Here is a 25207-nt window from a genome sequence, read left to right as displayed (position 1 = left end):
CAAGGATCCAAGGAAAGGTTTAACCCACTCACACACACACACACACACACACGCACACATGCGTTTTGATGTAAACACATGGCCCTGGGCCTCGGGGAGGTGGGGGGGGGGGCGGCTATTGCTCTCGCGGCTCGTCGAATTATCGAGTTGCGCGAAATCAGATGAGCGGGGTCAGGCAAGGATCGGTGTCTTCCTTTTTTTTTTTTTTTTTTTTTTTTTCCCATTGATATGTGTCTCATGTTTCAACCATACAGGGGGAATAAATGTTTTTTTTTTTTTGATGACGGCATCCCCTTCGCAGCAGCCAATGGGAGATGATTTTATTTCCACGGAGGCACATTAAACCCGAAACACTTAGAACAGTATTTTTTATCTTTTTTTTTTTTTCTAATCCCCACCTGTCAGAAAAAAAAAAAAAAAAAATCACCACCTTTTGACCTCTGACCTCTCCATCAGAGTGTGCTATGGCAGGAACCATCTTGCACTTCCTGTTTTTGAAAAAAAAAAAAAATCCCGGATGCCGTCCAGGTTCTGGATCTGATCGCCATTTGAACGCTCGTGCAAGTGAAGCTAATGTGGCTAATGTTGAATTTGTATGAGCCGATGGCTGCTACAAGCTCCAGGTTAAGGTATTAGTTTATGCTTTGACATTCTCTTAAGGGGTTTTAAAAAGTGCTTCTTTTTCAATCGCAATTGTTTGTAAAACTACCGATGTCTTCAAAAGTGCCTGTCGCGTGTGTTTTCAAGATAAGCGCCTCCCTTATTGAATTCCGGACCATTATCCAAATAATTAGTCAAAGAAATATTAAAATCGACGGATCAGACGGGAGATAAACGCCTCTGGGGAAACATGAGGAGAACAATCTTCAATGTGCAAGAACGTAGATTCACCTATTTGCCACAAAAAGGGGGGTAGAATCAACATCTGGAATGACTTTCTCTTGAAATATAGATTAAAAAAATATAAATGTGGATCATTCGAGCGAAGGATCTTTAAAAGGCAGCGAAAAAAAGGAGAGTTAATTTAAACGGGATTCGGGAACATGTGTGGGAAAGGCAGTATCTGCACCTAAATCCTTTTTACCCTTCGCTTTTTTTTTTCTCCAAGCGAGCGGGTGGATTTGATGCGTGAATCACGAGGACCGGAACAAAAGGAGAGGCGGTGGAATAACGACAACAGGGAAAAAAAAAGGGATTTCCAGAAATGAAATGTGTTTGAGAACTCTACCGTCCCCGGGGTATCGGGCCCCGAGGTCGGCTCGCCTCAAACATTCACTCATCGCTCTCCCAACGCAGGAGACGAGTGCGGGTGAGAGTGTCGCCGGTGAGCCGCCATTAGCTGGAATAGATCTGCGTCCCGATCACACGCATGATCTCCTTCTGCACCTTGGGCTCCTGGGTGTTTATGTTGGCGTCTCCTACTTGTCCATCCTCGTACCTGCACGTGCACATAGGTGGAGTTCACACATCCTCTCCCAGTTCATTTTACATCCTGACTCATCAACCGCCCACGTTTACTCGTGTTTTTCTTCTCGTTCCTACATCGTAACGGTTTCGCCTCAACAAATGCAGCATTTTGATTGTTTTTTTAATTCATCAAAAAAAGCATGCTTTTCCACAGAGGTTCCCCAGAGGTCGGCCTGTCTGGGTCTGGAGCCCCTGGCCCCTTCCCTGGGGTCGATTAGCCCAATATGAGGTGTTGTTTTGGGCCTGGAATTCACCAAAGGAGCAGCCTGGAGCTCTAGGCCCCCTTCCTCGGGTCACTTAGCCCAAAAACAGACATTGTTTTGGGCTAGAGGTTCCTGAGACATTGGCCTATGGGGCTAGAGTGCCTGGCCCTCTCTGAGAGGCGCTTTGCCGCGTATGAGGTATTAATTTGTGCCAGGGTTTCAACAGAGGTTGCCCAGAAGCTCCAGACGCCCTCCCAGAGTTTGCTTAGTCCGGTAAGAGGCAATCCTTTGGGCTAGAGGTTCCCAAGGGATCGGCCTCCAAGGCTAGAGCTCCTGGCTGCCTTCCTAGGGTTGGCTTGGCATGGTAAGGTGCGCTGTGGGAGCAAGGGTTTCTCCAGAGGTCGGCCGAGAGCTCTGGGCCCCTCCCTGGTGTTGCCTAGCCTGGTAAGAGGCACTGTCTTAAGCACCTCCTAGGGTTGCTTAGCCGGGTATGAGGCACAGATTTGTGCAAGGGGTTCACCAGAGGTTGCCCAGGAACTCCAGAACCTCTCCCTGAGGTTGCCTAAGCCGGTAAGAGGCATTCTTTCGGTCTAGAGGTCCCCAAGAGCTTGGCCTCCAGGGCTTGAGCTCCTGGTTGCCTTCCGAGGGGTTATCTTAGCAGGGTAAGATGCACTGCTTTGGACCAAAGGTTTCTCCAGAGGTATGCCTGGAGCTCTGGGACCACTCTCCGGTGTTGCCTAGCCCATTAAGAAGCATCGTTTTGGTCAAGATGTTCCCCAGAGGTTAGCCTGGAGCTTCAGGACCCATCCCTTGAAATGCTTAGCCTGATATGAGGCACTGTTTTGAGCCAGACGGCCCTGGACCTCCTGGCCCCCTCCTTGAGGTCGCTTAGCCTGGTAAGAGGCACTCTTTTGGGCTAGAGGATCCCCAAATGTCTGCCTGTCTCAGCCTGGAGCTCCAGGTCCTCCTCCCTGTGTTGACTAAGCCCAGTACGAGGCACTGTCTGGCGCTAATGTAAAGTAGGAAAACACTAGAAAAAAATGCAATTTGAAGAAATTCTAGAAGTTTTGATTAGTGAGAAAGAAGAAAGTGTTCTAATGATTTTCTATGTGAGTCATTTGTGTGCCTTAATAGAAGCCCGGGGGGGGATCTTTGGAGAAAATAAAAGCTTTATCTCATCTTGAGAGGAAAAGAGAGAGGAGAAAAAGCGATTGATGTCTGTAAACGCAACGGATCAATGAAGAGACGTTTCAGACCCACAAAGCAAACCGTCCCGCTCGTCTTTCATCCAACCGTCGAAAGCGTTTACTGCGGCTGAACGACACAATCGCTCTGACAAACCGAGCAAAGAGAAATTTAAACAAAAGAAATAGATATTTGTTTAGCCTCGAATTTGATTGGAGCACCGGTCGTCAGCTGATCACGGACGACAACCCCTAATTTCCAGAGAGGAGAGTGGAAAATGAAGGGATTACTCACACGAAGAAGAAGCGCGTGCAAACATGGTCGGACACCGGGCACACCCAAATGTTGCCGTGCTTCTGCAGATCCTTGGATGTGATCACTGTATCAAAGAGCAGCGGGAAATGGTGAGGAGCGGCGCTCGCAATTTCGCCGCCGCCGTTGTTTTTTTATTCACCGTATCATAAAACATCAGATAAACTAAAACGACTCTCGATCATTTTTCTAACTGATGAGCCTGACCTCTCTCGTCCATTTTTAATTTTATGCTACTCCAACGAGCACGCCGCGATAATGGATATACTGATGAGATTAATACAACGCTCCGTTTTATTTACATTTTAATGATCGGGCTTTATGGTGTTTTTTTCACCAGCTGTGCTGTTTCTAATCACCGCGCATATAAACCCGGGTTGTTTGAATTTTTTTTTTTTTTTTTTTTTTTTTCGGAAAGACACGCCCGGCGTCTTACCTTCGCAGAGCGCGATGCAGTTCAGGTTTCGACTCTGAAGGAACCTCGATTGAATGGGGCGGCTCTGTGGGGAGCAGACAGCAAAGCTGAAGACCTTCATGTTATCATGATGAGCTTAAAGTGCCCAATCAGAGTGCAGAAAATGTAGCTTAGCGGTAAAAATATTATCTCCATTCATTTATTTCCTTCCTGATTACCTTGAACTCGGTCCAAAGGCGGTTGGCGCCTAACCCAGCTCAAATTTGGCGAGAGGCAGGGTAAAACCATTCATTACTCACTTACATTACTTTCATTCACACATCATATAGACTCATACAACCATGATAATAATAATCATTTTTTTGTGATTATTTAAAGTATTTAATAAGAATATTTCATTCATTCAGATCTAGGATGTGTTATCTTTGTGTTCCCTTTATTTGTTTTAAAAAGAAAAAAAAAAAACCTTGTTATGATTGTTTCAAACATTGTGAAATAATTTTGTTCTCATCTGTAAATCAGTTATTTCCTTTCGCCATGGTCTCTGTCCTGTTTGCTTTGTTTACAGGATCCTATTTGGACAAATGAATATTCCAAGGTTTTTTTTTTTTAATTGATTTTTGAATTGAGTGGAACCGAACAGTGCTTCGAGCATATCCGTGGCTAACACGAATCACGGCAGACCTGATTTATAACACTGTAATATGACATTGGCGATGCAAGTCCATCCCCCTCACCTGCGGTATGGTGTTCATGCGGTTGTAACGCTGCACCAGTTCATCTTTGGTGGGCATGCGGTGTTGTCCTTTCCCCATTCCTGCACGGAGCAGCACACAGAGAGCAAACGGGCCCTCGGTAAGAACGACCTTAACTCGAGTCACTCAAGCTGCGACATGAAAAACAAACAAAAAAAAAACCCTTCCTCTGGTTGGGTTTTTTTTTTCCTCGCACAAAGACATCATTACCCGTGGTGCTAACCTTCACGTGAAGGTTACTGTTCCACATTCGAACATATCCGGGGATGACTACACCAAACCACCTCTTTCACAATCACAAATTCTCCTTAGAACACAACCGGATGTTTATTTGTGATTTTTAACAAAATCCAGATCCCATCACAGACCCAAATGATATCGTTAAATGCGAACAACAACCCTGACAATGAAAATTGGAAATTCTGGCGACCGCACAGATGGGCACGGGCAAAACCACGACATGCAGCGTGGAAGAAGCCGGGGGCAAGAATGGCGCTGGGGCGGCTCTCACGTGGACGACGGTAACGGCGGCGGCGGGGGGTGGGGTGGGGTGATAATCAAGCCGTGTCACACAACAAGACCGTGGTGGAGGATGAGGAAGTGTTGGTGGGCATAGAAGTGGTGGTGGTGTCGGGGGGGGGAGGGGACTGAAGAATGAGCCGGTCCTACCTGAGTATCCGAAAGATATGCTGGAGATGGGGCTCAGATAGATGCCCTTTCCGTACGCTGCCCCGTGCAGCTTGGGTGGAAAAGAGCAGGAAGGAAGGAAGGAAGGAGGAGGGGAGGGGGGTCACTGAGAGCAGTTGACCAGGAAAACCTCACACACACACACACACACACACACACATACACGACTACATACGCGACTGCACATATTGCATATAGCCGCTGCGTTAGATCTTAGAGCTCAATATGTGTACTGATCGGTTTACATTAGCCGGCGAGCTAATATGCTACGTGGGTCCTAAAAGCTAAGGAGCCGAGATATTTGGGACATTCGAAGATGAGGAAGATCCGTGTGGATGGTTTGAGGAAGGTAAAAAAAAAAAAAAAAGGCAAGGAGGAAGAGGAGCGAAGATCGAAGATGCAAAAGTCAAGAAAACAAGAGTTTTGTTTTTTTCAATGCTAAAGTCAATCTTGGTGTTATGTTCCAAAACCACACATGTAAATCCAGTAGTAAGCAGTAGCAACCATATTTTTGCTTCTTTTTTATATATATATTTTAAAGCTTTATGAACCTTCCCACACTCTTATTCACCTCTCCCATATGCTAAAAACACTTCCCATACTCTTAAACGAGTGGGGATCGCAAATAGACGTGAAATGGATGAGGCAGGATGCCGAATCCACTCCATGCGTAGGAGATGCGGAGAACGATCCGATAAGAGGCCAGGATACAGAACACCACGCTCTGGTTGTCCGGCACTTACCATCAAAATAATTGAAATAATAAATGTATATAAAAAAAAAAAAACATAGCTATTTAAATTCTAAAATTGTAATATTAAGATGTAAAACCATAAAATTGTACACAGTTGCAGGGTTCTATCATTTTTATATCACAAATTTTTTGCCGCACCATGGGTTTCTGTCATTTCATCTCATACTAAATATCCATGCAAGCGCAAAAGGGGAACGACCGCGATGGACTGAGAGCAAAACACAAATGACGGGTAAATACATATTATCTAACTCCTCCGATGATTAACGAGCGCGTTGTAACCCAGGTCCGAGCCGATTAATGAAATTGTGCCAGTTACTGACCTTTCCATGGAAGCCCCCGAGGAGCCTTGTACTCACTACGACAGCGGTTTCCTTTCGCGTCCTCCCGCTGCAGGACCTAACCCACTCAATGCTCTAAGTGGTTGACCCCAGCGGGGCACACCGAGGGCCTCTCGACAAATCAGCCGTGGCGCCATGGCCTCCCCCCCCTCCCCTTTTTTTTTTTTTTTTTTTTCGCCCCGCGCCAGAGAGAGGCATGACATCCACCGGGGTGAAGTGAAAAAAAAAAAAAAAGGCCTCCCAGTGTGCCCCGTGCACTTGTATTGCCAATTGCACGGCAGAGGAAAGGGAACCTGGCATCCATTAACTGCAAAAATGAATCAGCCGGACAGCAAGCCTGCCCCCGGCTCGGAGAGGCAGGTTTACTGTCCGTGAGAGGAGCGGCGTCGTAAATTCCAGCCAACTGCCAGGGTTACGTACCTGCAGTTTGGTGTAAGAGGCATTGACTAGTCCATTTCTCAGAACGGAGTGCCAGTTCTCTATATGGGAACCACTAGAGCAAGTGTAGAGAGAGGGAGAGATAAGAGAGGAGAGGTGAGACAAAGCGGGCGCCGCATCGATCCGCATTGTTAAAGGATGTCCGGGTAGAATAACAAGCGTTTTGTTTGCTGCGTCTTACAGCATCCCGAATGAAAAAAAATAGCTCTAATTCTATTTTATGAATGTGTCGTTACTGTCTCGTTTCAGTTGATTTTTTTTTTTTCTTTTGCTGACTCATTCATCCTGCAGGGGAGGCAGGAGGCTGAAGGGGCGGACGTTTACTCACCGCCACTATTAACGACAGCGCGCTGCAACATTAAGCGTGAATGTGGATGCTTTGGCTTTTTACGGCAAACGCCAACACGCCCCTGTGTCTCTGTGACCTCTAGGGAAATGATCTACATGGGGGTGGATGTGTGCGTGTGTGTGTGTGTGTGTGTGTGTGTGTGCACGGCGTCACAATTCAACATTTGGAATAAGAGGCAGGGTTCTTGCAACCAGACTTTTAGGTTTAGCGAGAAAATGTTCATCCATTCATTCTCTTTAGCTCTCGTCGCCGGAGCCTATTCCAGCTGTGATTGGACGAGGGGCAGGGTTGAAAAGAGACCGTTCACTCTCTCACTCAGTGTTGATATAGAGACATTCAACCACTCACTCTTTCATTCACACATCATTTAAACACATACAACATTCACCCTCTCCGTCATGTGTTGTACAAAACCATACAAACATTCACCTATCATATAGATATACAACTTTCACCATCTCAGTCATACGCTATACTAACGTACGACATTCTTGTTATATTGAGAGATACATTTTCACCCTCTCATTCTCTTGTCATAGACACAAGATTTACCCTCTTATTCATGTAAAGAGATACAACATTCATCCTCTCATTCATATGTTGTATAAAAACATTCACCCTCTCATTCACACATCATTTAGACACACAACATTCACCCTCTTGTTCATGTATCTTATAAAAACAAACATTCACCCTCTCATTCATATGTTGTCTGAAAACATACAAACACTCACCCTCTCATTCACAGGAGACATACAATATTCACCCACTCATTGATGTGCCGTATAAAAACAAACAAACATTTACCCATCATATAGACATACAGCATTCACTTTCTCATTCTTGTGTCGTATTAAAACATATAACCAGAAAGGAAAGGTGTGCAGGACAGTGGTGAGACCAGCGATGCTGGACGGACTGCAAACAGTTACAATGACCAAAAGACAGGAGGCAGAGCTGGAGGTCGCAGAGATGAAGATGTTGAGGTTCTCTTTGGGAGTGACCAGGATGGATAGGATCAGGAATGAGTCTATCAGAGGAACAGCACATGTTAGATGTTTTGGAGAGAAGGTCAGAGAAGCCAGACAGAGATGGTTGGGTCATGTACAGAGGAGAGATAGTGAATATATTGGTGGACGGATGCTGGAATAGGATCCAAGAGAAGATCTATGGACATAGTGAGAGAAGATATGAAGGTAGTTGGTGTGAGAGAGGAGGATACAGAGAATAGGGTTAGATGGAGAAAGTTGATTCCCCTGACGGGAAAAGCTAAAAAGAGAAGACAAAGAAGAGAAATACGGTATTCGCTCTCATTCATGTGTCACACAGAAACACAACATTCACCCTCTCATTCGTATTCATATGTTATATGGAGACACATGAAATTCACCCTCTCATTCACAAGTCATATCGAAACATATGACATACATCATTCACCTCCTGCATGTTTTTGGAGGAGGAAAACGGGGAACCCGGGACAGGGACAACATGGAGACCCCACACAGAAAGGGCCCAGGTCAGAATTAAAGCAGGGACCTTCTTGCCGCAAGGCGGAAACCCTTCCCACCGCACCACCATCCACATTAAATTTTATTCATTATTGATTTTATTTTCTTACTGTATCTATTTCCATTTCTCTACTTTTGTTGTCTATTTCTGACAGAGGTGTGTGTATGTGTGTGTGTGTGTGTGTGTGTGTGTGAAGGACATTTTGTGGCGCTGTCTTCAAACATGAGCCAGATTAAATTTAGGAAGAAAGACGACACCCCGGCTTCAAAAAAAAGAATAAAAAAATAGTGGAATAAAGCAGACAACCCGTCGGCGCCGTCTCCCGTTCGGGCCAAGCCATCAAGCCGTTATCAAAATAAAACCCCACCGTCGCCGTGGCTGTTATTTTTAACCGTCCAACTTTGAAGGTCTGCGCAATTAATCCCTGGATCGGAAACACGTCTCTTTCTGCCGTGCCAGAACGCATGTTCGTGTTTTTTCTCCGCGTAGACGTGTAACCACGGTGACCGGATGAACCTGCAAACCTAATAATCAGACTAACCGAGTCTGTTAGCGCTTTCTCATGAGTTAGCTGCACTCAGCGAGAGCCCAGATGGGCCTGTGTGTGTGAAATATTCAGCAGAGCCCCATCTGTTACTGTACAAATCTCCATCTCCCAGGTATTACTGGCTCGGTGCGCTGGCTTAGCCGAGGCGCTTCTCTTTCCAAGAGAACAGCCAGTGCTAAACATTGTTGTTTGTTATGCTTCCATTAAAATCTGCCGGATTGGCCCGTCCATCTATCCATGGCATAATGACCAGAATTTACACACACACACACACATTTTCAGCAGTGTTAATACTCAAAATAAGGCACAGCTTTTTAAATATCTCATGTCTGACCCGTGGATAAAAAAACGGCAATGCTAAAAAAACATATTTTTTACGACAGCTATTAAAAGTCTAGATGCCGGACACGCTGAGGACGTAATGAGGTCTGAGTGAGCGAAAGATAAACGTAACGGGAGGGAGGTGGGGCAAAGCGGACTCACTGGAAGGCAAAGGTGCTGCCGTAGAGCTTCTTGGCGGTGCGGAAGCGAGCCTCCTTGGCCGGGGGGCTGCTGAGCAACAGGAACTGGTGGGAGGTGTGCATGAATTTCAGTTGCTATGCATGTATGACATCATATGAGAAAGAGAGAGAGAGAGAGAGAGAGAGAGAGCGAGAACATGTGAGCCACCAAATCACACAAACAGCTAATTTGGTAAAGAGGACTGCAGGGTATGTCACTCCGCTCTCCTACCCTACTGAGAGGCAGCTTGACAATGTGAGACCTGTTACTGGAAATAATCCTGCAGAGAGACAGAAGATAACAAGGGAAAGGGTGACGGGAAAAAGCTATAGAATAACCGTAATTTGCATTCGATTTGAATAAATTCCACACGCGCGTTGCTAGAATTCCTATGTTAGTCTTGTTTCTTTTCTTTTCTTTGCCTTTTTTTTTCTTTCAACTATCATTCATAAAGCGGCGCTTCTGTACTCACCATTGCAGCAGGGGATGCGCCAAAGGATCCAGTTTGTCCATCTGCTTCTTGATCTCCAAATAAGAGCCCTGGCGGAAAACCCAACAACGTACTGTTGTCAGTTTTTGGATAAGATGAACTCGCCGCCTGCCTCATTAGGAGTCATTAGGTGCAAGTCGATGGGATCCCAAAGTAATGATAATACTGTTGTGAATATTTCTATTATTAATTGTATTATTATTGCTATTATTATTATTGAGTAATATTATAATAATATATAAGATCACATAATTATAAATATAATAAAACATAGTATTCGGCAATAGTATATTATACAATAATAGTAATTATTGTTTTTAATTAATTGTTATAATTATCAATGTGTGAGAGATAACTTTAAAAGTAGTTACTAATATAATTGTTACTACATTATAATTATTAGGATTATTAGGATTATCATAAATTAATAGATAAATACTACAAATACTCATGATAATTATGATTAGGATTATGATTGGGATTATGAATATTATTGTGATTGTGATAGCGAAATGATGATAATTATTATTATCATAAGTAGTAGTAGTAGTAGTAGAAGTACTTGTAGCAGTAGTAGTATTATTAGTATTCATGTTATTGTATAGCCCTGATTTTAATAATGCTGGAATAATAGATATTCAGTGGTTGTTGCTGGGTGGATTATATCTACATATTTCATTCGAATATTTTTTTTTTTTTTTTTTGCGTATTTCTACGATGCTCCTAATGAGATTTAAATCTAGTACACGGGCACATTTGGTAGGTAAGCGGAGGCGTGACGATAAACTTGGCTAAACATAGACGTTCCCTCTTGGGTTCGAGCCCCCCGGCGGGAGACCCAGGGTGCACAAATATTAATTCTTGACATTTACTGTCTCAAAGTATCATTTTCACTGCAAATGTACTGTACGCAGCCTGTTCTGCAGCCTCCCGTCTCTCGTCCTTGTACCTGCGTCATTTCCCGAATAGACATGACACTGTCCAATGCTTTTTGCAGTCTCTCATAATTCTTCTTCTGTGTTCATCGGTTGAGCCAGGCAGTCCCGACGGGTTGCGTGTAAATGAGAAGGGGAACAACATAGAGGCATCAAAAACACACATTTTGTTTTATGAAATATCTCTAGAATGTTGCCGTCATCCGCTTTCTGCGAGAAATAGATATCCAGATACTTACAATGCACAAAGGAAGAATAGAGGGGGGATGAAACACGGTGAAATGAAATTATAAACGATCATATGGCTAATGTTATCTTTCATTATCTATACTGCCTATCGTGCGCTTGGGAGGGTTGGACTTTATCCCAACTGCCGTGTGGCAAAAGGTGGGGTTAACTACAGACCCATTACCAGTCAATCAGAGGGGCCTCATATAGAAACAACTCAAATCACCCTCTCATTCACAGAACATACAGAAGCATAAAAAAATTCAGCCTCTTATTCACACACCATAGAGAAACCTAAAAAAAATTACCCTCCCATTCATATGTCATATAGAAACATAAAAAATCTCCCACTCATTCACATGTCATATAGAAACATAAACAAATCACCCTTGGATTTATATGTCATATAGAAACATAAAAAAAATCACCCTCTCATTCAAACTTCATATAGAAACAACATAATTCACCTTCTCATTCAAACGTTAAAAATCACCCTCCCATTCATAAGTCATATAGAATAGAAAAAATTCACCCTTTCATTCATAGGTCTTGGGAATTATGAAAAATTCACTCCCTCATTTGCACGTCACATTGAGACAAAAAAATCACCTTCTCATTCAAACATTATAGAAATAAAAAAATCACCCTCCCATTCATACATCATATGGAAATATTGAAAAATTCAGCCCCTCATTGACACGTCATATAGAAACAAAAAATTCACCCTCTTATTCATGTCATATAAAAGCATGAAACTAAATCACCCTCCCATTCATATGGCATATAGAAACATAAAAAATCACCCTCCCATTCATACGTCGCATAGAAATAGAAAAAATTCACCCTTTCATTCATATGTCACAGAGAAATAGGAAAAATTCACTCCCTCATTCGCATGTCACATAGAGACAAAAAATTCACCCTCTCATTCAAATACAAAAAAAAAACGCCACCCATTCATACATCATATAGAAACATTAAAAAATTCAGCCTCTCATTGACACATGATATAGAAACAAAAGATTCACCCTCTTATTCATATATCATATAAAAACGTGAAACAAAATCACCCTCCCATTCAGACATCATATAGAAACATAAAAATTCACCCTCTCATTCACATGTCATGGAGAAACAACAAAATTCACCTTGTCATTCAAACGTTATAGAAACAAAAACACTCAACCCCCATTCATACTTCATATAGAAACAAAAAATCGCCCTCTCATTCACAAATCATATAGAAAGATAAAATAATTAGCTCTCTATACAACCACTGTGACGCAGCTCCCCTTTTGCAGCAGGCCTCACAGATTTGATTGAATAAGTTGTGTCTGACCTTGAGGTCAACAGGTTCCCATTGAACGGGAGATGACGGGAAAATGTTGGCATTTTCCTTTGCACGATGTCAAATATCAAGTGTTTTTCTAAAGTTGACTGGATTGTTGTTTGATCGCCAGGTTTTCCTCAACGGCATTCGTCACAAATTTCATTTTCGGAGGAGTTCTAAGCGACTCGCTTTAATTAGGATTAGATTTCTCGCCGCCAGGACACTGACCTTTGGGTTAAAGGCCAGGGTCTTGGGGTCGTTGGGGTCGACGACCGACGGGTAGGGTTCGAAGATGATGCTCTTTCGCGGCGACTCCAGAGCGGCTCGACACATCGCGACCAGCAGATCCACCACCTGGGAACGCAAAGGGCCTTTTTATTTTCATTTTATTCTTGTGTTGTTCTGCACGCTTTTAATGCTTGAATGAATAATAATAGAAATCTGAGTTTGGTAAAAATTATCCAGCAGGACAAGAAAATAAGTGCTTCAGCATGTTAGTATTCAAATGTTAATTCGGTTGATTTTAAAGTTAAAAAAGGCAAATAAATGCTAAAAAAAAAAAAAATTGCGTGTTTCACCTCGGCTCCGGTGGCAACTTCCTCCGCCGCTCCGGACATTACGCCGAGAGTGTAGAAGGAGAACACACACAGCTCCCTCGTGCACACGGCCGGCTGTGCAAAACACACACACACAATGAAAAAACAACCGTCATATAAAAAAAAAAATAGGGTTTATTACACTCCCATCTCGACCGAGGCGAATCCCCTAACAGGCTTGTATTATTCGCAAAGACATCATTCGTTTAAACCGAAGTCGGCCTGCAGTACCTTCAGCATGGATCCGTTCTGGAAGACATGCTGCTCGTCACACACCACGCAGTACTCGTTGAGCGTGGGGATCCTCTGCTCCGAATACTTCATTATCTGCAGGGGAGTGGAAAAAAAGCACAGTGGCGTTCCCGGAGTTATCACTCCCGCCTCCAGCACCGGAACGTGTCGGCTGCTGAATCGTCTCAGAGGTTCCTCTCAGAAATTCCGTCCGAAAACGTCTCGTGTGGATCCATATTGACACAAAAACGGTTCGTTTATCGCCGCGTATCATCCGGACTTCGTCCAAGACTTTCTCCTGCGCTCCGCTGATTTATTTCAGCCAAAACTACAAAACTCTCATTAAAAATTACAATCATGTTGTAAGTTATAACTGTAAATGCAGATCTCAGATTAAAATTTTCTCAAAAGCAGATCCTATTAATGGTTCCCATTCCTGCCTCCGTCTCCTATTAATTTAATGTCTTTGATTTATTTTTTAAATAATTTCAAAATCATTTCAGGTTCTTGTGGATCATTAATTATCTGTTTATCGGCATGTATCGGTCGCAATTTGCCAGTCACTTGCCCCGGCAATCCACTGATTTTTTTCTGTAAAACTACAAAGCTGTGGATTAAAAACTACAATCATGGCACAGGTTATAATTGTAAATGCAGATCTTAAAATTGCATCAAAAGCGGGTCCTATTGATGGATCCCATTCTCATCTTCATCTCTTCTAGATTTGGGGGGGTTTTAACCTTTCACTTTTATTTAGTTCATTTAATTTTGAATTCATTTCAAAGTGATTTAAGTTTCATTCACAGGTTATTAGGTCATTTCCCCCGTTAACCTTCAGATAATCGTATTTTAGCCGATTGATTCTTATCTTTATTATGTTCCTGAGTTATTACCCGGCCAATTTGACTTATTTTTCAGGTCATTTTAATTTATTTCCCAGGTCATCAGGGGACAACGACATATCCCAGTTCTTTGCTACCTCGAACTCAAGCGCAACTCAATCTTTAAGCAGCACGACCATCTTTTTAATTGAGATCCTTCGTTGCCATGGGGATTTTTTGTGTTTTGTTTTTTGTTTTTCTGTTTTTTTTTTCTTTTATGGCTTCGATATAAGAGAGAGAAAAAATAAAGCATGTGTTAAAGTTTTTTAATTTAACAAGATCTTCCGGGACGCCCGAAGCATTCGACCATTTCACAGGGGTTTCCAGGACGACTCATAATCCCCGGTCACTCGGAATATATTAACGTTATATATTGTATAAACTGATAGTCAGTATCCATCTAATCTGCGCCTGTTGGGGAGTCGAGTCGCGTCGCTTTTGTACCTGCACTAAAAAGCCGTACTCCAACGTAGGGATGTTCTTGCAGTGGCCACCCGCCTGGGATGAGAAAAACAATTCAATCAGCTGCCTCGTGGTAATCTGCGCTGGGGCCCTGGCCGCCGGGACAGCCACAGTCTGATGAGTCAAGTGAAGACAAAGCATTATGGGAAAAAGCACACCAGCCAATGTCGCGGTAGGGGTAGGGGAAGGCTCGGGTGGGGACGGTGCAGGTCGAGAGGTGACTCATGTGGAGGGCAGGAAGGAGAAGGGTTTCGGGGAGAGGGGGTTAAAACATTTCATTTAAGGGCGGCTTTGTTACAACACGTGAATGCAAAAAAGTGAGATTTTAGCCTCGGAGTGTGTGTGTGTGGGGAAGTGGGGTCGGGGTGGGGGGGTTGCGACCGAAGACGGTGACAAATCAGAAACCGGGCGGGAAAAGGCAACAGCGGTCACGAACCTGGCTGTTGGGGGGATAGCTGAAAAGCTCCCCCTTGGGGTTTTTCATGGTGCACGAGATGGAGCGGTTCATCAGGCGGGTCACCCTCAGCTCAGGGACGCTCAGCTTGCCTTTTAAAACCGTGTCTTGGATCAGAGGGAAACTCGGCGACCTTGAATGAGTGGCGGGACACAAGAGACGGCGCGTCAGCTTAAGTCAGAGAGCCGTGCGTTCGGCTGCAAGTCGCCGCCTTCTCACAGCAGCCATCATATTTGGAATTTTGCTTATAGTAACAAAAAATGGATTTAAAAGTTCTTTTTTTTGCATGCGCTTTGTGATGTTAATCAGAGGTGAAATGCTAAATCATAGCACGTTACGGAAAAAAACAACTGATCCTGACATCTTCTACCTTTGAGGTACTCTTAGTTCTACTGTGACAGACGTCCCGCACGTCACTGGCTGATCTGTCAAGACAAGTTTCTCAAATCTCTCTTTCCTGTCCGTCTCATTTAATGTCATCAGTTGCTCTTAAAGGATGTTAGTTTATTTTATTTTATTTTATATTATTTAAGTATGAAAAAAGTATTAAAAAAGTATAAAGTCTAAAAATATAGTACAGATAATCAAATGAATAAAATTAAAATTAGTAACATTTGTAGTTAATGTTTAAACACCCTTTTGAGTGTTTTTTCTTTATCCAGCTCATCTTAATTGCACTTATATGCATAATTGATTGACTTTCATACAATTAAATATGACATCAATTAGAACCAGGCTTCTGTTAAAGATTTTTTTAGAAAGTGGAAGTAAATAAACTATTTGAGATAGCTTAGATAGCTTAGATAGATAGATAGATAGATAGATAGATAGATAGATAGATAGATAGATAGATAGATAGATAGATAGATAGATAGATAGATAGATAGATAGATAGATAGATAGATAGATAGATAGATAGATAGATAGATAGATAGATAATGACAGTTACATGAACACATCTAGCAAAAATAACTTCTATCAATAAACATTAACAGTATATCAAATTTTGAATTTTAGTCGGTCTAAAACCTTCACTGATGCATATCTTGATGCGCGTGGCTTTTGTGATTTAGTCAAAAACTGCAAAATAATGAGTCATCCTGAGAAACAAAACACAACCCTTGTAGATTCTGTTAACACCGACTACGAATGAATAAAATCCTCGTCTAAAACATCGGACGGTTACGAGCTGAACGGGGGCGGCCTTCTGCCTCCACCAGTAAAAGACAGACGCTAAGGAATTACAGCAGTAGCACTAGCAGTCGCTTGGTTCCAGCTAAAAGAAGGCAGAGGCCCACCAGGCGCCCATTGGTTAAAAAATGAGGACAGGAAATAAAAATGGCATGTAAGCGGCGTGAAGACAAAGGCCCTACTTGGGTATGGGGGAGAAGATGCTGAGCCCGGCGCGAAACTTCTTGATGGTTCCCCCAGCTTTGAACCAGCTGTGCCTCTTCTCTTGCTGGGCCTTGAGGAACTCATTACTGAGGTGCTTCCACTGCTGCGACGTGAACGTGCTCAGGATCCTGCCGTGATGCAAAGAGGGGGAGGCGTCTGAGTGAACGTCTCGCACGCTTTGGGTGAAGATCTGAATGCGGTTGCGGTGATAACAATCAATTTATTTATGGGAACAATAAAGATTCTCCAGTTTCCTCCGCCAGTCCTTAAACATGTGCCCAGGCGTATGAATGGCTGTACGTCTCTATATGAATGATCATACAATAATAATAATAATAATGATAATAATGATAATAATAATAATAATAATAATAATAATAATAATGCATTTTATATGGAGGCACCCTTTTTTTTACATGCACCATGCAGAGATGCACATACACATGAGTAACCAGTGAGCAGCGGCAGCAGCATTCACTCAACAGAATGTAAACATTGGTATAAAATAAGAAAGCATAAAAGTCTATAAAGTGCAAAAAGCGTTGAGATCTATGATCTATCAATGGGCTACAAAGATAACATAAATATAATAATATAATAATAATAATAATGATAATAATAACAATAATAATACTGCTAAGATTATCTTACATTGCCTCCTTCTGCTGTGTCTTATCTCATCTATTCTTATCTTACATACATAATTTGTCATAGTATGACAGCGCTCTGCAGCAGGAAATTAAAATGACAGAATAAGTTACAAGAAAAAGAAACGTTAACTTAGCATATGTCTCTATATGTGGCCCTGTGATTGGCTGACTGAACCTGCCTCTTGACCAGTGACAGCTGGAGAAGTGGTATAGATAATGAATGAATTTGAATTTCGAAGTAAATAAAAAGAGTAATGAGTTCCTTGCTTCTTGCGAATCTTGAGTGCTGCTTTGTTTTGTGTGTTTTATTTCATTTAAGTGCGCGTTTGTTTTATCTTAAAATTTTGATTAGTGTTGTAAATTTAGAATAAAAAAGCAACAAAACTTTAATTGAAAAGAAAAGAAGAGGAATGAATCAAACCAAAGATCAATAGCAACACCTAAATTCATGTTCTAGAAGAAACTTGTTCTCATGACCTATTATATTTCTTGTTTCTATTTTTCCTTTGTGATGAATTTACAGCCGCTATCTTGGGTTGATTACGCTTTATATTATCCCTTTCCCACGCTCAATGGTACTTCCTTGTTAATGAAAGTGTCATAAATATGAAAAAAATAAACTTAATGGGACAATAACGATTTTGAAAAAAGCACCGGTGTGTATGGACAGCCTTCATGATTTGATTATGATGATAATATCACCTAAAACATACCGGGCACATGCAATGTAAATAATGAAGATTTTTTTTTTTCTATTTTTTTTTCTAAAATAATATGAGATGATAGTGAGGCGTTAGCCGCTGCACCACCATTTAAGTTTATATATCCCGTATAAAAACAAATAAACATTTCAAAATATGCCAGAAATTACCTAGCAAGTAATTACAGAGAAAATCTTGACTGTAAAACCCTAAGCAGTGTTATTACAATCCACATGGATGTATAAGGACATAACAAATTATCACAATTTTCAATTAACATATTTAAAACAAGATTCCCGAAATAAATGAATCCGCCTGTCTAACATTTCTGAGCCGCGCTGAATAAATGCGGTGAAAACAAGAGAACATTGTAAATGCCCAATATCATTGTAAATGCGCAATATTCTAAGGGGACCCAAATACAATTATCAATTATTAATGTACCCCATCTGTTATTCCCTTTAAACTTGAATTGTAAAACCTAACATGCGAAAAAGAAAAATCATGAAATGACACGCCTTATGAAGGGGTATATATATACATATATATATATATATTGAAATATATTATTACGACTTACTTTTTGAGCTGCAGGCCCAGGCTGAAGCCTTCTTTATTGGAGGGCTGGAACACTTCTACTGACGGCTCTGGGTAAAGATCGCTCGTGTTATTTCACAGCGCGTGGAGACACTCGACTCCTCCACTCACTCAATTATATCACACAGCGGACACACACCTGACACATGAAAAAAAAAAAACATTTACACTGGCACTTGTACTCACCGGGTCCGTCGAGGTACTGAGAAAGGGAAAAGCGGAGTCTGAGAATGATGGGCTCTGTTCTGATTACTTTCCACGCTGTGGCGACCTCCTCCTGTGTCAGAAGCACACGTACACACACATGCGCATGCAAAGAAACAGAGTCGGCATCATAATTAGGGCGATTTCTCACGGTGTGTATAAAATACTCCGTGCGATGCGTTATGAATGCACGCGTGTGTTTTTGCAAAACGTCAACATCGGAAGAGCGGACGCTTTTCGTCAGGGTAAAGAATGCCGACTCACATCTAAGAAACCGATGTTGATGTGGAGGTCAATGTCGACATCGTCGATGGTGCCGTACTCCCTGCGCGGAAAAAAACGATGGGGTCAATGCACCGCTGGCAAAAATTCGTGGAAGATTTCTTCGAGTGTGCGTGTACCTGACGGAGACGGCGCTGTCAGTGTAGATGTCCTTCACCGCCTCGATATCTGCGTCGAGCTGAGGGTGGCGGTAGAGGTCGGCGGCACAGCTCCCCTGTCACAGCCAGTTAATGAACAGCGGTCAGACACGCTCCAGAAGCCGGAACTCCCAGCGAGAAGTCGGCACGAAGGCCGATAAAACTGCGAAAGCTATTTTTTTTTCCTATTTCAGTGCAAATGTCCAACATCTTTCTTACATTTTGAGTTTTTTTTGTGTTTGTGTGTGTGGAAAATTTGCAATCTACTTTGAGCAGTATTTAATTGGAACATGTAGGAACACTAGCCTTTTTAATTTTGATTTTGTCAGCCCACTTCTATATATATATTTATATATATATAGTCACCCTCTTAAAATAACTGCCTGTTATTTTATGAAATATATGATGTTTTTGAAAAAAATGACTTTGAGAAAAATAAATCCCTTTTGAAACAGACAGCAATCGCGAATAGAACGTCCAATTCTATTTACACTGCGTTAAAGCACAACCCACTCGCCTGATGATGCGTCTCAGGTACCGAAGGTCTGGATCACATTCTTTAAGATGATCCAAAATCCGACCCCCCATGAGGTAGCACTTGCCGACGAGAAAAAACTTATATATAACCTTGGGCTGACCCGAGCTAAAGTGCGGGGAGGCCTTCTGCTTCGACCAGGTTGGGGTGGAAAGACGTGACGATAACAATAATTTAAACTTTTTAAATTTAATTTTTAAATGTAACTTATTAATCCCATGCGGGAAATTCATTCTCTGCATTTAACCCATTATGGATGAACCTTGAGCAGTTGGCCGCCATCTAGCGGCGCAAAGGAAGCAGTTAGAGGTTCAGTGGCTTTTGAAAATAATAAACAAGTATTTAATTAAAATGTATTTTTGTGTTGGTTTGCTCATTTTTGAAATGTAATTTTACGTTTGAAGATTATGACGATCTTGTAAAATAATACGTATTGCACGCCTCACAGATGACAGCTTACAATCCTGTGTGAAGATGGAGGTGACGCCATACAGCTCTAATATGCAGATGCTGTTCAGGAGCAGAAGTCACATTTACCAAGTATGATAAATATTTTAATTGCCTATTATTTTGCGTATACTCATACTTTTTCATTGTTAAGTGAAATAGACCTTTTATTATTCAGGTTGACGGTTGACAACACGCAGAGAGAGGACGGCATTTTCTGTTTGCTGCCGGCGGATAATAAAGTTTTTTTTTTTATAAACACAAGAAGGACTCAAATAGACAATGAGTATTTTGCTTAAAAGTAACCTTCAACCCAATGTTTTGTTTTGTTTTTTTGTCAGAGTTCAAAATGTTTTGTTGCATGCAGAAATCTAATTTCATTTTCTCTGCAGTTATTCATTGATTTAAAAAATGCAGCACATATTTTGTTTGTACATAGTATAAACACAAAAAAAATCAACTATGCAGTGTTCATTCGTTTTAGATTTCGAAAGTGTTGTGTGGCTCCTGGTGTTCTCTTTACTGTGGGTAAACAGGTCCAAATGGCTATTTGAGTGGTAAAGGTTGACCACCCCTGAACTAGGAGGAGACCGGAATGGAACCAGGAATGTTCGATTATAAGGATAATCGCTCCTTAAATCCTTGCTCACAGTAACACTAACAGTCACACGGTTCTAGCTTAGATGATATAATAATACCCTTAATATTGAAATGCCTAAACCTCAATCCTTGTATGTCTTATCAGCGAGCACTTTATGGTGCTATGCTCCAGATGTTGCGCGTTCATCCCATCCTATTGGAGGAAGATGAACGATAAAAGCTGACCCGGGCGCGGCACGCAACGTCTGGTGTCTCGACTTGGAAGTGTTGTTCGTCTGCTCGGCGCCGTCGGGGAAGAACAGCGCCCGTGCTTTCATGGTTATCTTCACCACTCCTCTTTCATGTCCTCCATGAGCTTTAAGCCCCCCGGATTTACATTTCAATTACGGGCCCCGGCGTGATAACGGCAAAACCAATCGTATTGAATTTCTTTTTTTATGAGATGAAATGATGCTGAAAGGTGGCCACGCCGACGACAGATACCGCCGCCCGGGACTGATAGCAAGGCCGGTCTCATCAACTCATCAACATGGAGTCCACTTGAGGCCCGTGTCCCTGCGGGCCGAGGTAGATCAAGACGTATGAATTAAAAATAGCACCTCGGCCTGCTCGGCGCAGCTCACGGCGTCAGCGTGCTCCACTAACAGCTGCATTTTATTGTTTCTCCACCAATCCGGCACGACATCCTTCTCAGTGGTGGAGACTACTCAGGCTGCCGTCAGATTTTATTAAAATACGTACGGCTCCTCAGATGAGCGGCATGTAGCTTCGCCCCGGCACTGAATAAATAAAGGAAGACGTTGCACATTTATGGCAGCGTCAGTCAAACCGTCTGCAAGTGCAATAGCCTTTTGCAGTAATAAAATACAGGTGACAAAAAAGAAATATATATGTGTATATGTGTGGGAAAATGTGTTTATTACATAAAGAGGTGTTGACAAGGCTTTTCTCTTAGAGCATAATCTGCACTTGAAACCAGTTTAAAATCCCAATACTTGGCAATAATGTGTCATATTTTTGACCGAGCTGTCGTTGACAGCGTTGTTTTGTCTGCCCCTGCAAGAAAAGCACATTTTTTGCAAAAGAGCGCACGCTGCTCGTCGATACATGCCTACGGGCACACCTTTAAAAGGCATGTACCTCACATTTTTGCTGTTGTAGAAAGACACGCACTACACTCAGAAGAGGCCAGGGTACCAACCTGGGTTAGGATTCGGACCGGGTGATTAAAAATTAATATCACTATTATCATCTCTTTTAGATATAAATCATAATATCTACCAAAATCTGAGATGATGAGTCAGATCAGTCATTCTGCAATCCAAGGACCTGCGTCTTAATGAGTAGTGAACTTGAGTTTGACGGCCAAATGGCAAGGACACTTTTTCGTCGCCTTCTCGCTCGCAGAAACCAAGCAAAGAATCACGTCGCATTTTGACGGAGAAACTGAAAGCTGGCGCGAGGTGAGATTTAACATGTTGCCCCACTTCCATTCCCAATATTACAAAGGCTTTCAAATCGTTTTTACCATCGTCTTAAATCTATAAGATAACATGTCACCCAATTCACTTGCTTAATAAATGACAAATAAATAGATATGAAAAAACCTTATGAATATATAAGTAATAAAAAATGAATATAAAAATAGATCAAAAAATAATATAAAAAAAAAAAACACAAATAACCCTACTGGTAGCAATATTAGTAATATTATGATATTAGTGGCTTTTTCATTTTGAGAGTTAATAACAACTTAATATAAGATAATTACATTGAAAGTGATTTTTTTTTCCATATTTTCTGGCACCCCCCAGAGGCCCTTAGCATTCGCCTATGTCGCCTTACAGGCCAAACACTTCGGTCCCAGCCTAAAACGTCGGGCAGTGCAATGAGATACGTCGTTGAGTAGGTGAGACATTCAGATTAAAAACAAACAAAAAAAAAGACAGATTTGTCAGAGGCAAAAGAAGCGCGTACCTGAATGCCGTACAGGAACTGTTCGGACTCGTTCTCGCCATCCGACTCCTCATCCGTCCAACACTGTCCTTTGATATCCTGTGGGCCCATGCATTGTGAAAAGGCCATTATAGTGGAGCGGAAAGAAACGCAACCTCTCTCCGTCATTCTTTCATCCGGCATCCTTTCAGCCATCTCTCTATCTGCCCCCACCCCTAAGACCCCCCGCCGCCGCCCCTGCCGCTCAAAGGCGCCGCGACGCTACTTTTTATAGCGTCTCGGCGGACGATGCGAAGCGAAGGGACGGAAGTTGAAGTGACAGAACGAGACGGGCAGGCTCGTTTTTATATCGGGGGAAGGAGAAGCAAAAAAAGAAAAAGAGAGGCTCTGAAATACATCTGAGCTTGATGCTCGCTTGAAAGAAACATGAATACGTCTGAGCTGAGGCGCCCGCACTAACCCACACGGGTGGTTCTAGGTTATTCCATGACAATAACAATACATCATTCATTCACTCATTCATTATTTATACCGCTTATCCTGCGCCCGGGGTCACGGCAAAGGCGGAGCCGATTCTACGCCGTCATTGGGCGAGAGGCGGCGCTCACCTCAGACAGGTCGCCATTCAATCACAAGGCCACATTTAGAGAAATCCAACCATTCACTTAGTCATTCACGCATTTTAGGGCATTTACTATACATTTTAGATTAATTAATGGACGGCTGGGACATGCAACTTGCAATGCTAATGGTCTTACCATCGGGTCTGTTGTTCATAGGTGTCAATCAAACAGGTTTAGGCCTCTGACGGCTGCCAACCATTGCAGCTTTTGTCCATGCAGAAGGAGGGAGAACAGAAAACCAGAGTGGACCCTCTCTCTCTGTCTTTGAACCACCTTAGAGAACAGAAATGAAAACGTCGTTGTGAAGAGGAAGCATGAAACAAAAGGGGTCCGTCGCCGGTCATGCCACGCTTTGCGAGCGCTGACCCCCTCTCTCTTCTTATTGAAGCATCTGCTCTTCACCTTGCCACGTATCCTAGCAACAGCCATTTCTGCCTCCTTTCAGAGTGGCATTAATCACTCTGGAGAGAATGCGTGGGAGAACCGTGCTGTACGTTCAAAAGCAGGGTTGTCTCCATTTGCCTTTTCCGATGATCGATGCACCCTCGGCGATAGCACATTAGCTGACCGGCAGGGTTTGGTTTGGTAAACAATAAACAAGGGACGCAGACATTCGGAAATTGCACTTTCAGGCTTGGCATCAGGAGGGTATGATGTAGCAAGGAAACAACGGCGGACATTTTTGCCTGAACTGTAGCAGCTGTTGTGATTTCTTTGGGCATGTCATGATTATGTGTTAGGACTGCTGATGTAACAAAAGCAAGTACAGCCCGTGCGTCACAGAAATCCATCATTTTTCTTTCTTTCAGGCATGTAAACAATGGTTATGGCTTGTTATAGTATGCATGCTGCGGCTTTAAAATGCAAGCTACGATTTACATATCTTATCAACACACAAAGAAAATAGCATTTCTTTTTTCTTATTCATTTGAAATGCAGTACGGTGTCAAAACACAGAGGGGTTTTTGCAAAAAACAAGGAGGGGATCGACAGGATCGAATGCAGCATCCTTCTCCTTTGTCGGCACGTCTTCAAATATATAAGAAAAACTCGTCACGTCTCTGCTTTCCCCGATCGTGAAATCTGTTGTGAAATCTGAAAACACACACTGCACCCAGTGAACCGCTGATTCCCGTCCCCATAGGCTCGCATGAATCCCCTCCCCACCCCCCATCAAAAACAACACCGTTGTCCCCATTTCTCCTTCTGTGAACTATTAAGGACGAACACAGATGCAGTCAGGCGAATATCCCTCCCCTACCCTGCCCCCCATTTGCTCTGCACCCCCCCTCAAGCCCCCCTCCCACACACACACACACACACACACACACACACACACACACACCCCAGCTACATCCACGCTTACCTTTCACATAGGATGGAGAGTCGGTACTGATGCTGCCCTTTGCTCAGCTGCTCCCCCCCTTAAAGGGTACACCTGCCTCTTCTCCTCACCGGCTGCTTTCCACTGGAACAATAGAAGACAAAAAGCCCAGAGTGGAAAAAAATTTAATTAAGAAAAAAAAAAAGATATCAGGAGATTCAAAGCTCAAATCCAGAAATTTTACTATGTCTGCGTCTCCGGGCTTAAAGTGTGTGTGTCTGCAAGCAAGCCAGCTGGTGTGTTTATCTATTGCAGATCTCTGCTCTCACTGCTGTCTTGTATTTTTGCCTGACAACACTAAAGGGTTTGAGCATGCTCAGTGAGAGCAGGCAGCCGGTCACGTGACCTGCAGCTGACTGCACTGCTGCTGAGAAATAGGAAGGGGGGGCAGAAAAAAAATGGAGGAAACTCTGGCGGATATGTCTGCTGTCTGACAGGCTGTGTGTGCATGTTGTATGTGCCCTCATATTAGCCACTGTCTGCTGATGCACGACCGCGCTCCGCACATCCCATGCTTAAATATAATTTTTTAAACACCCTCAAGACCACAAGCATGTTTCATGCCACATCAGCGCTTCACATTTGAGCACTTGGATTCACGGCTGCACTCAGTTCTATTTAAGAAG

At 42.7% G+C, this 25207-nt stretch overlaps 1 protein-coding gene across 7 annotated transcripts; it reads right to left on the bottom strand.

Annotated features, from left to right (window-relative positions):
* Window positions 1-926: 926 nt before the first annotated feature.
* Window positions 927-24698, bottom strand: LOC147218032 (protein mono-ADP-ribosyltransferase PARP6). Of its 7 annotated transcripts, none has more exons than XM_086175162.1 (23): window positions 24564-24698; window positions 23333-23470; window positions 22596-22673; window positions 19019-19113; window positions 18882-18942; window positions 18600-18690; window positions 18397-18463; window positions 16444-16593; window positions 15053-15203; window positions 14599-14730; window positions 13274-13369; window positions 13025-13117; window positions 12675-12800; window positions 10903-10968; window positions 9936-10003; window positions 9695-9743; window positions 9446-9558; window positions 6540-6612; window positions 5007-5076; window positions 4320-4399; window positions 3604-3667; window positions 3150-3234; window positions 927-1438 (listed from the first exon to the last, which is right to left on the bottom strand). In XM_086175162.1, the coding sequence occupies exons 2-23, from the start codon at window positions 23333-23335 to the stop codon at window positions 1336-1338; spliced, it is 1914 nt and encodes a 637-aa protein (XP_086031288.1). In that variant the 5' UTR covers window positions 23336-23470; window positions 24564-24698; the 3' UTR covers window positions 927-1335. The 7 variants fall into 7 exon arrangements, with proteins under 7 accessions (XP_086031288.1, XP_086031289.1, XP_086031291.1 ...); XM_086175163.1 differs by having other exon boundaries at window positions 10903-10965; XM_086175165.1 differs by having other exon boundaries at window positions 14599-14652.
* Between the last annotated feature and the right edge of the window lie 509 nt (window positions 24699-25207).

Source organism: Fistularia commersonii, chromosome 27 (genome assembly GCF_037954325.1).
Source record: "Fistularia commersonii isolate RoL2024-O1a breed Wild chromosome 27, RoL_Fcom_v1.0, whole genome shotgun sequence".
NCBI lineage: Eukaryota > Metazoa > Chordata > Actinopteri > Syngnathiformes > Fistulariidae > Fistularia > Fistularia commersonii.
Note: the sequence above shows the minus strand (reverse complement) of the source record. Positions and strands in the feature narration are given on the sequence as shown.

Coding starts and splice junctions, on each gene's coding strand:
- LOC147218032 (XM_086175160.1), bottom strand. Junction 16,594..18,396: donor CTGGGCCTGCAGCTCAAAAA/GTAAGTCGTAAT, acceptor GCATCACGGCAG/GATCCTGAGCACGTTCACGT. Junction 13,118..13,273: donor AGAACGGATCCATGCTGAAG/GTACTGCAGGCC, acceptor TGTTTTGCACAG/CCGGCCGTGTGCACGAGGGA.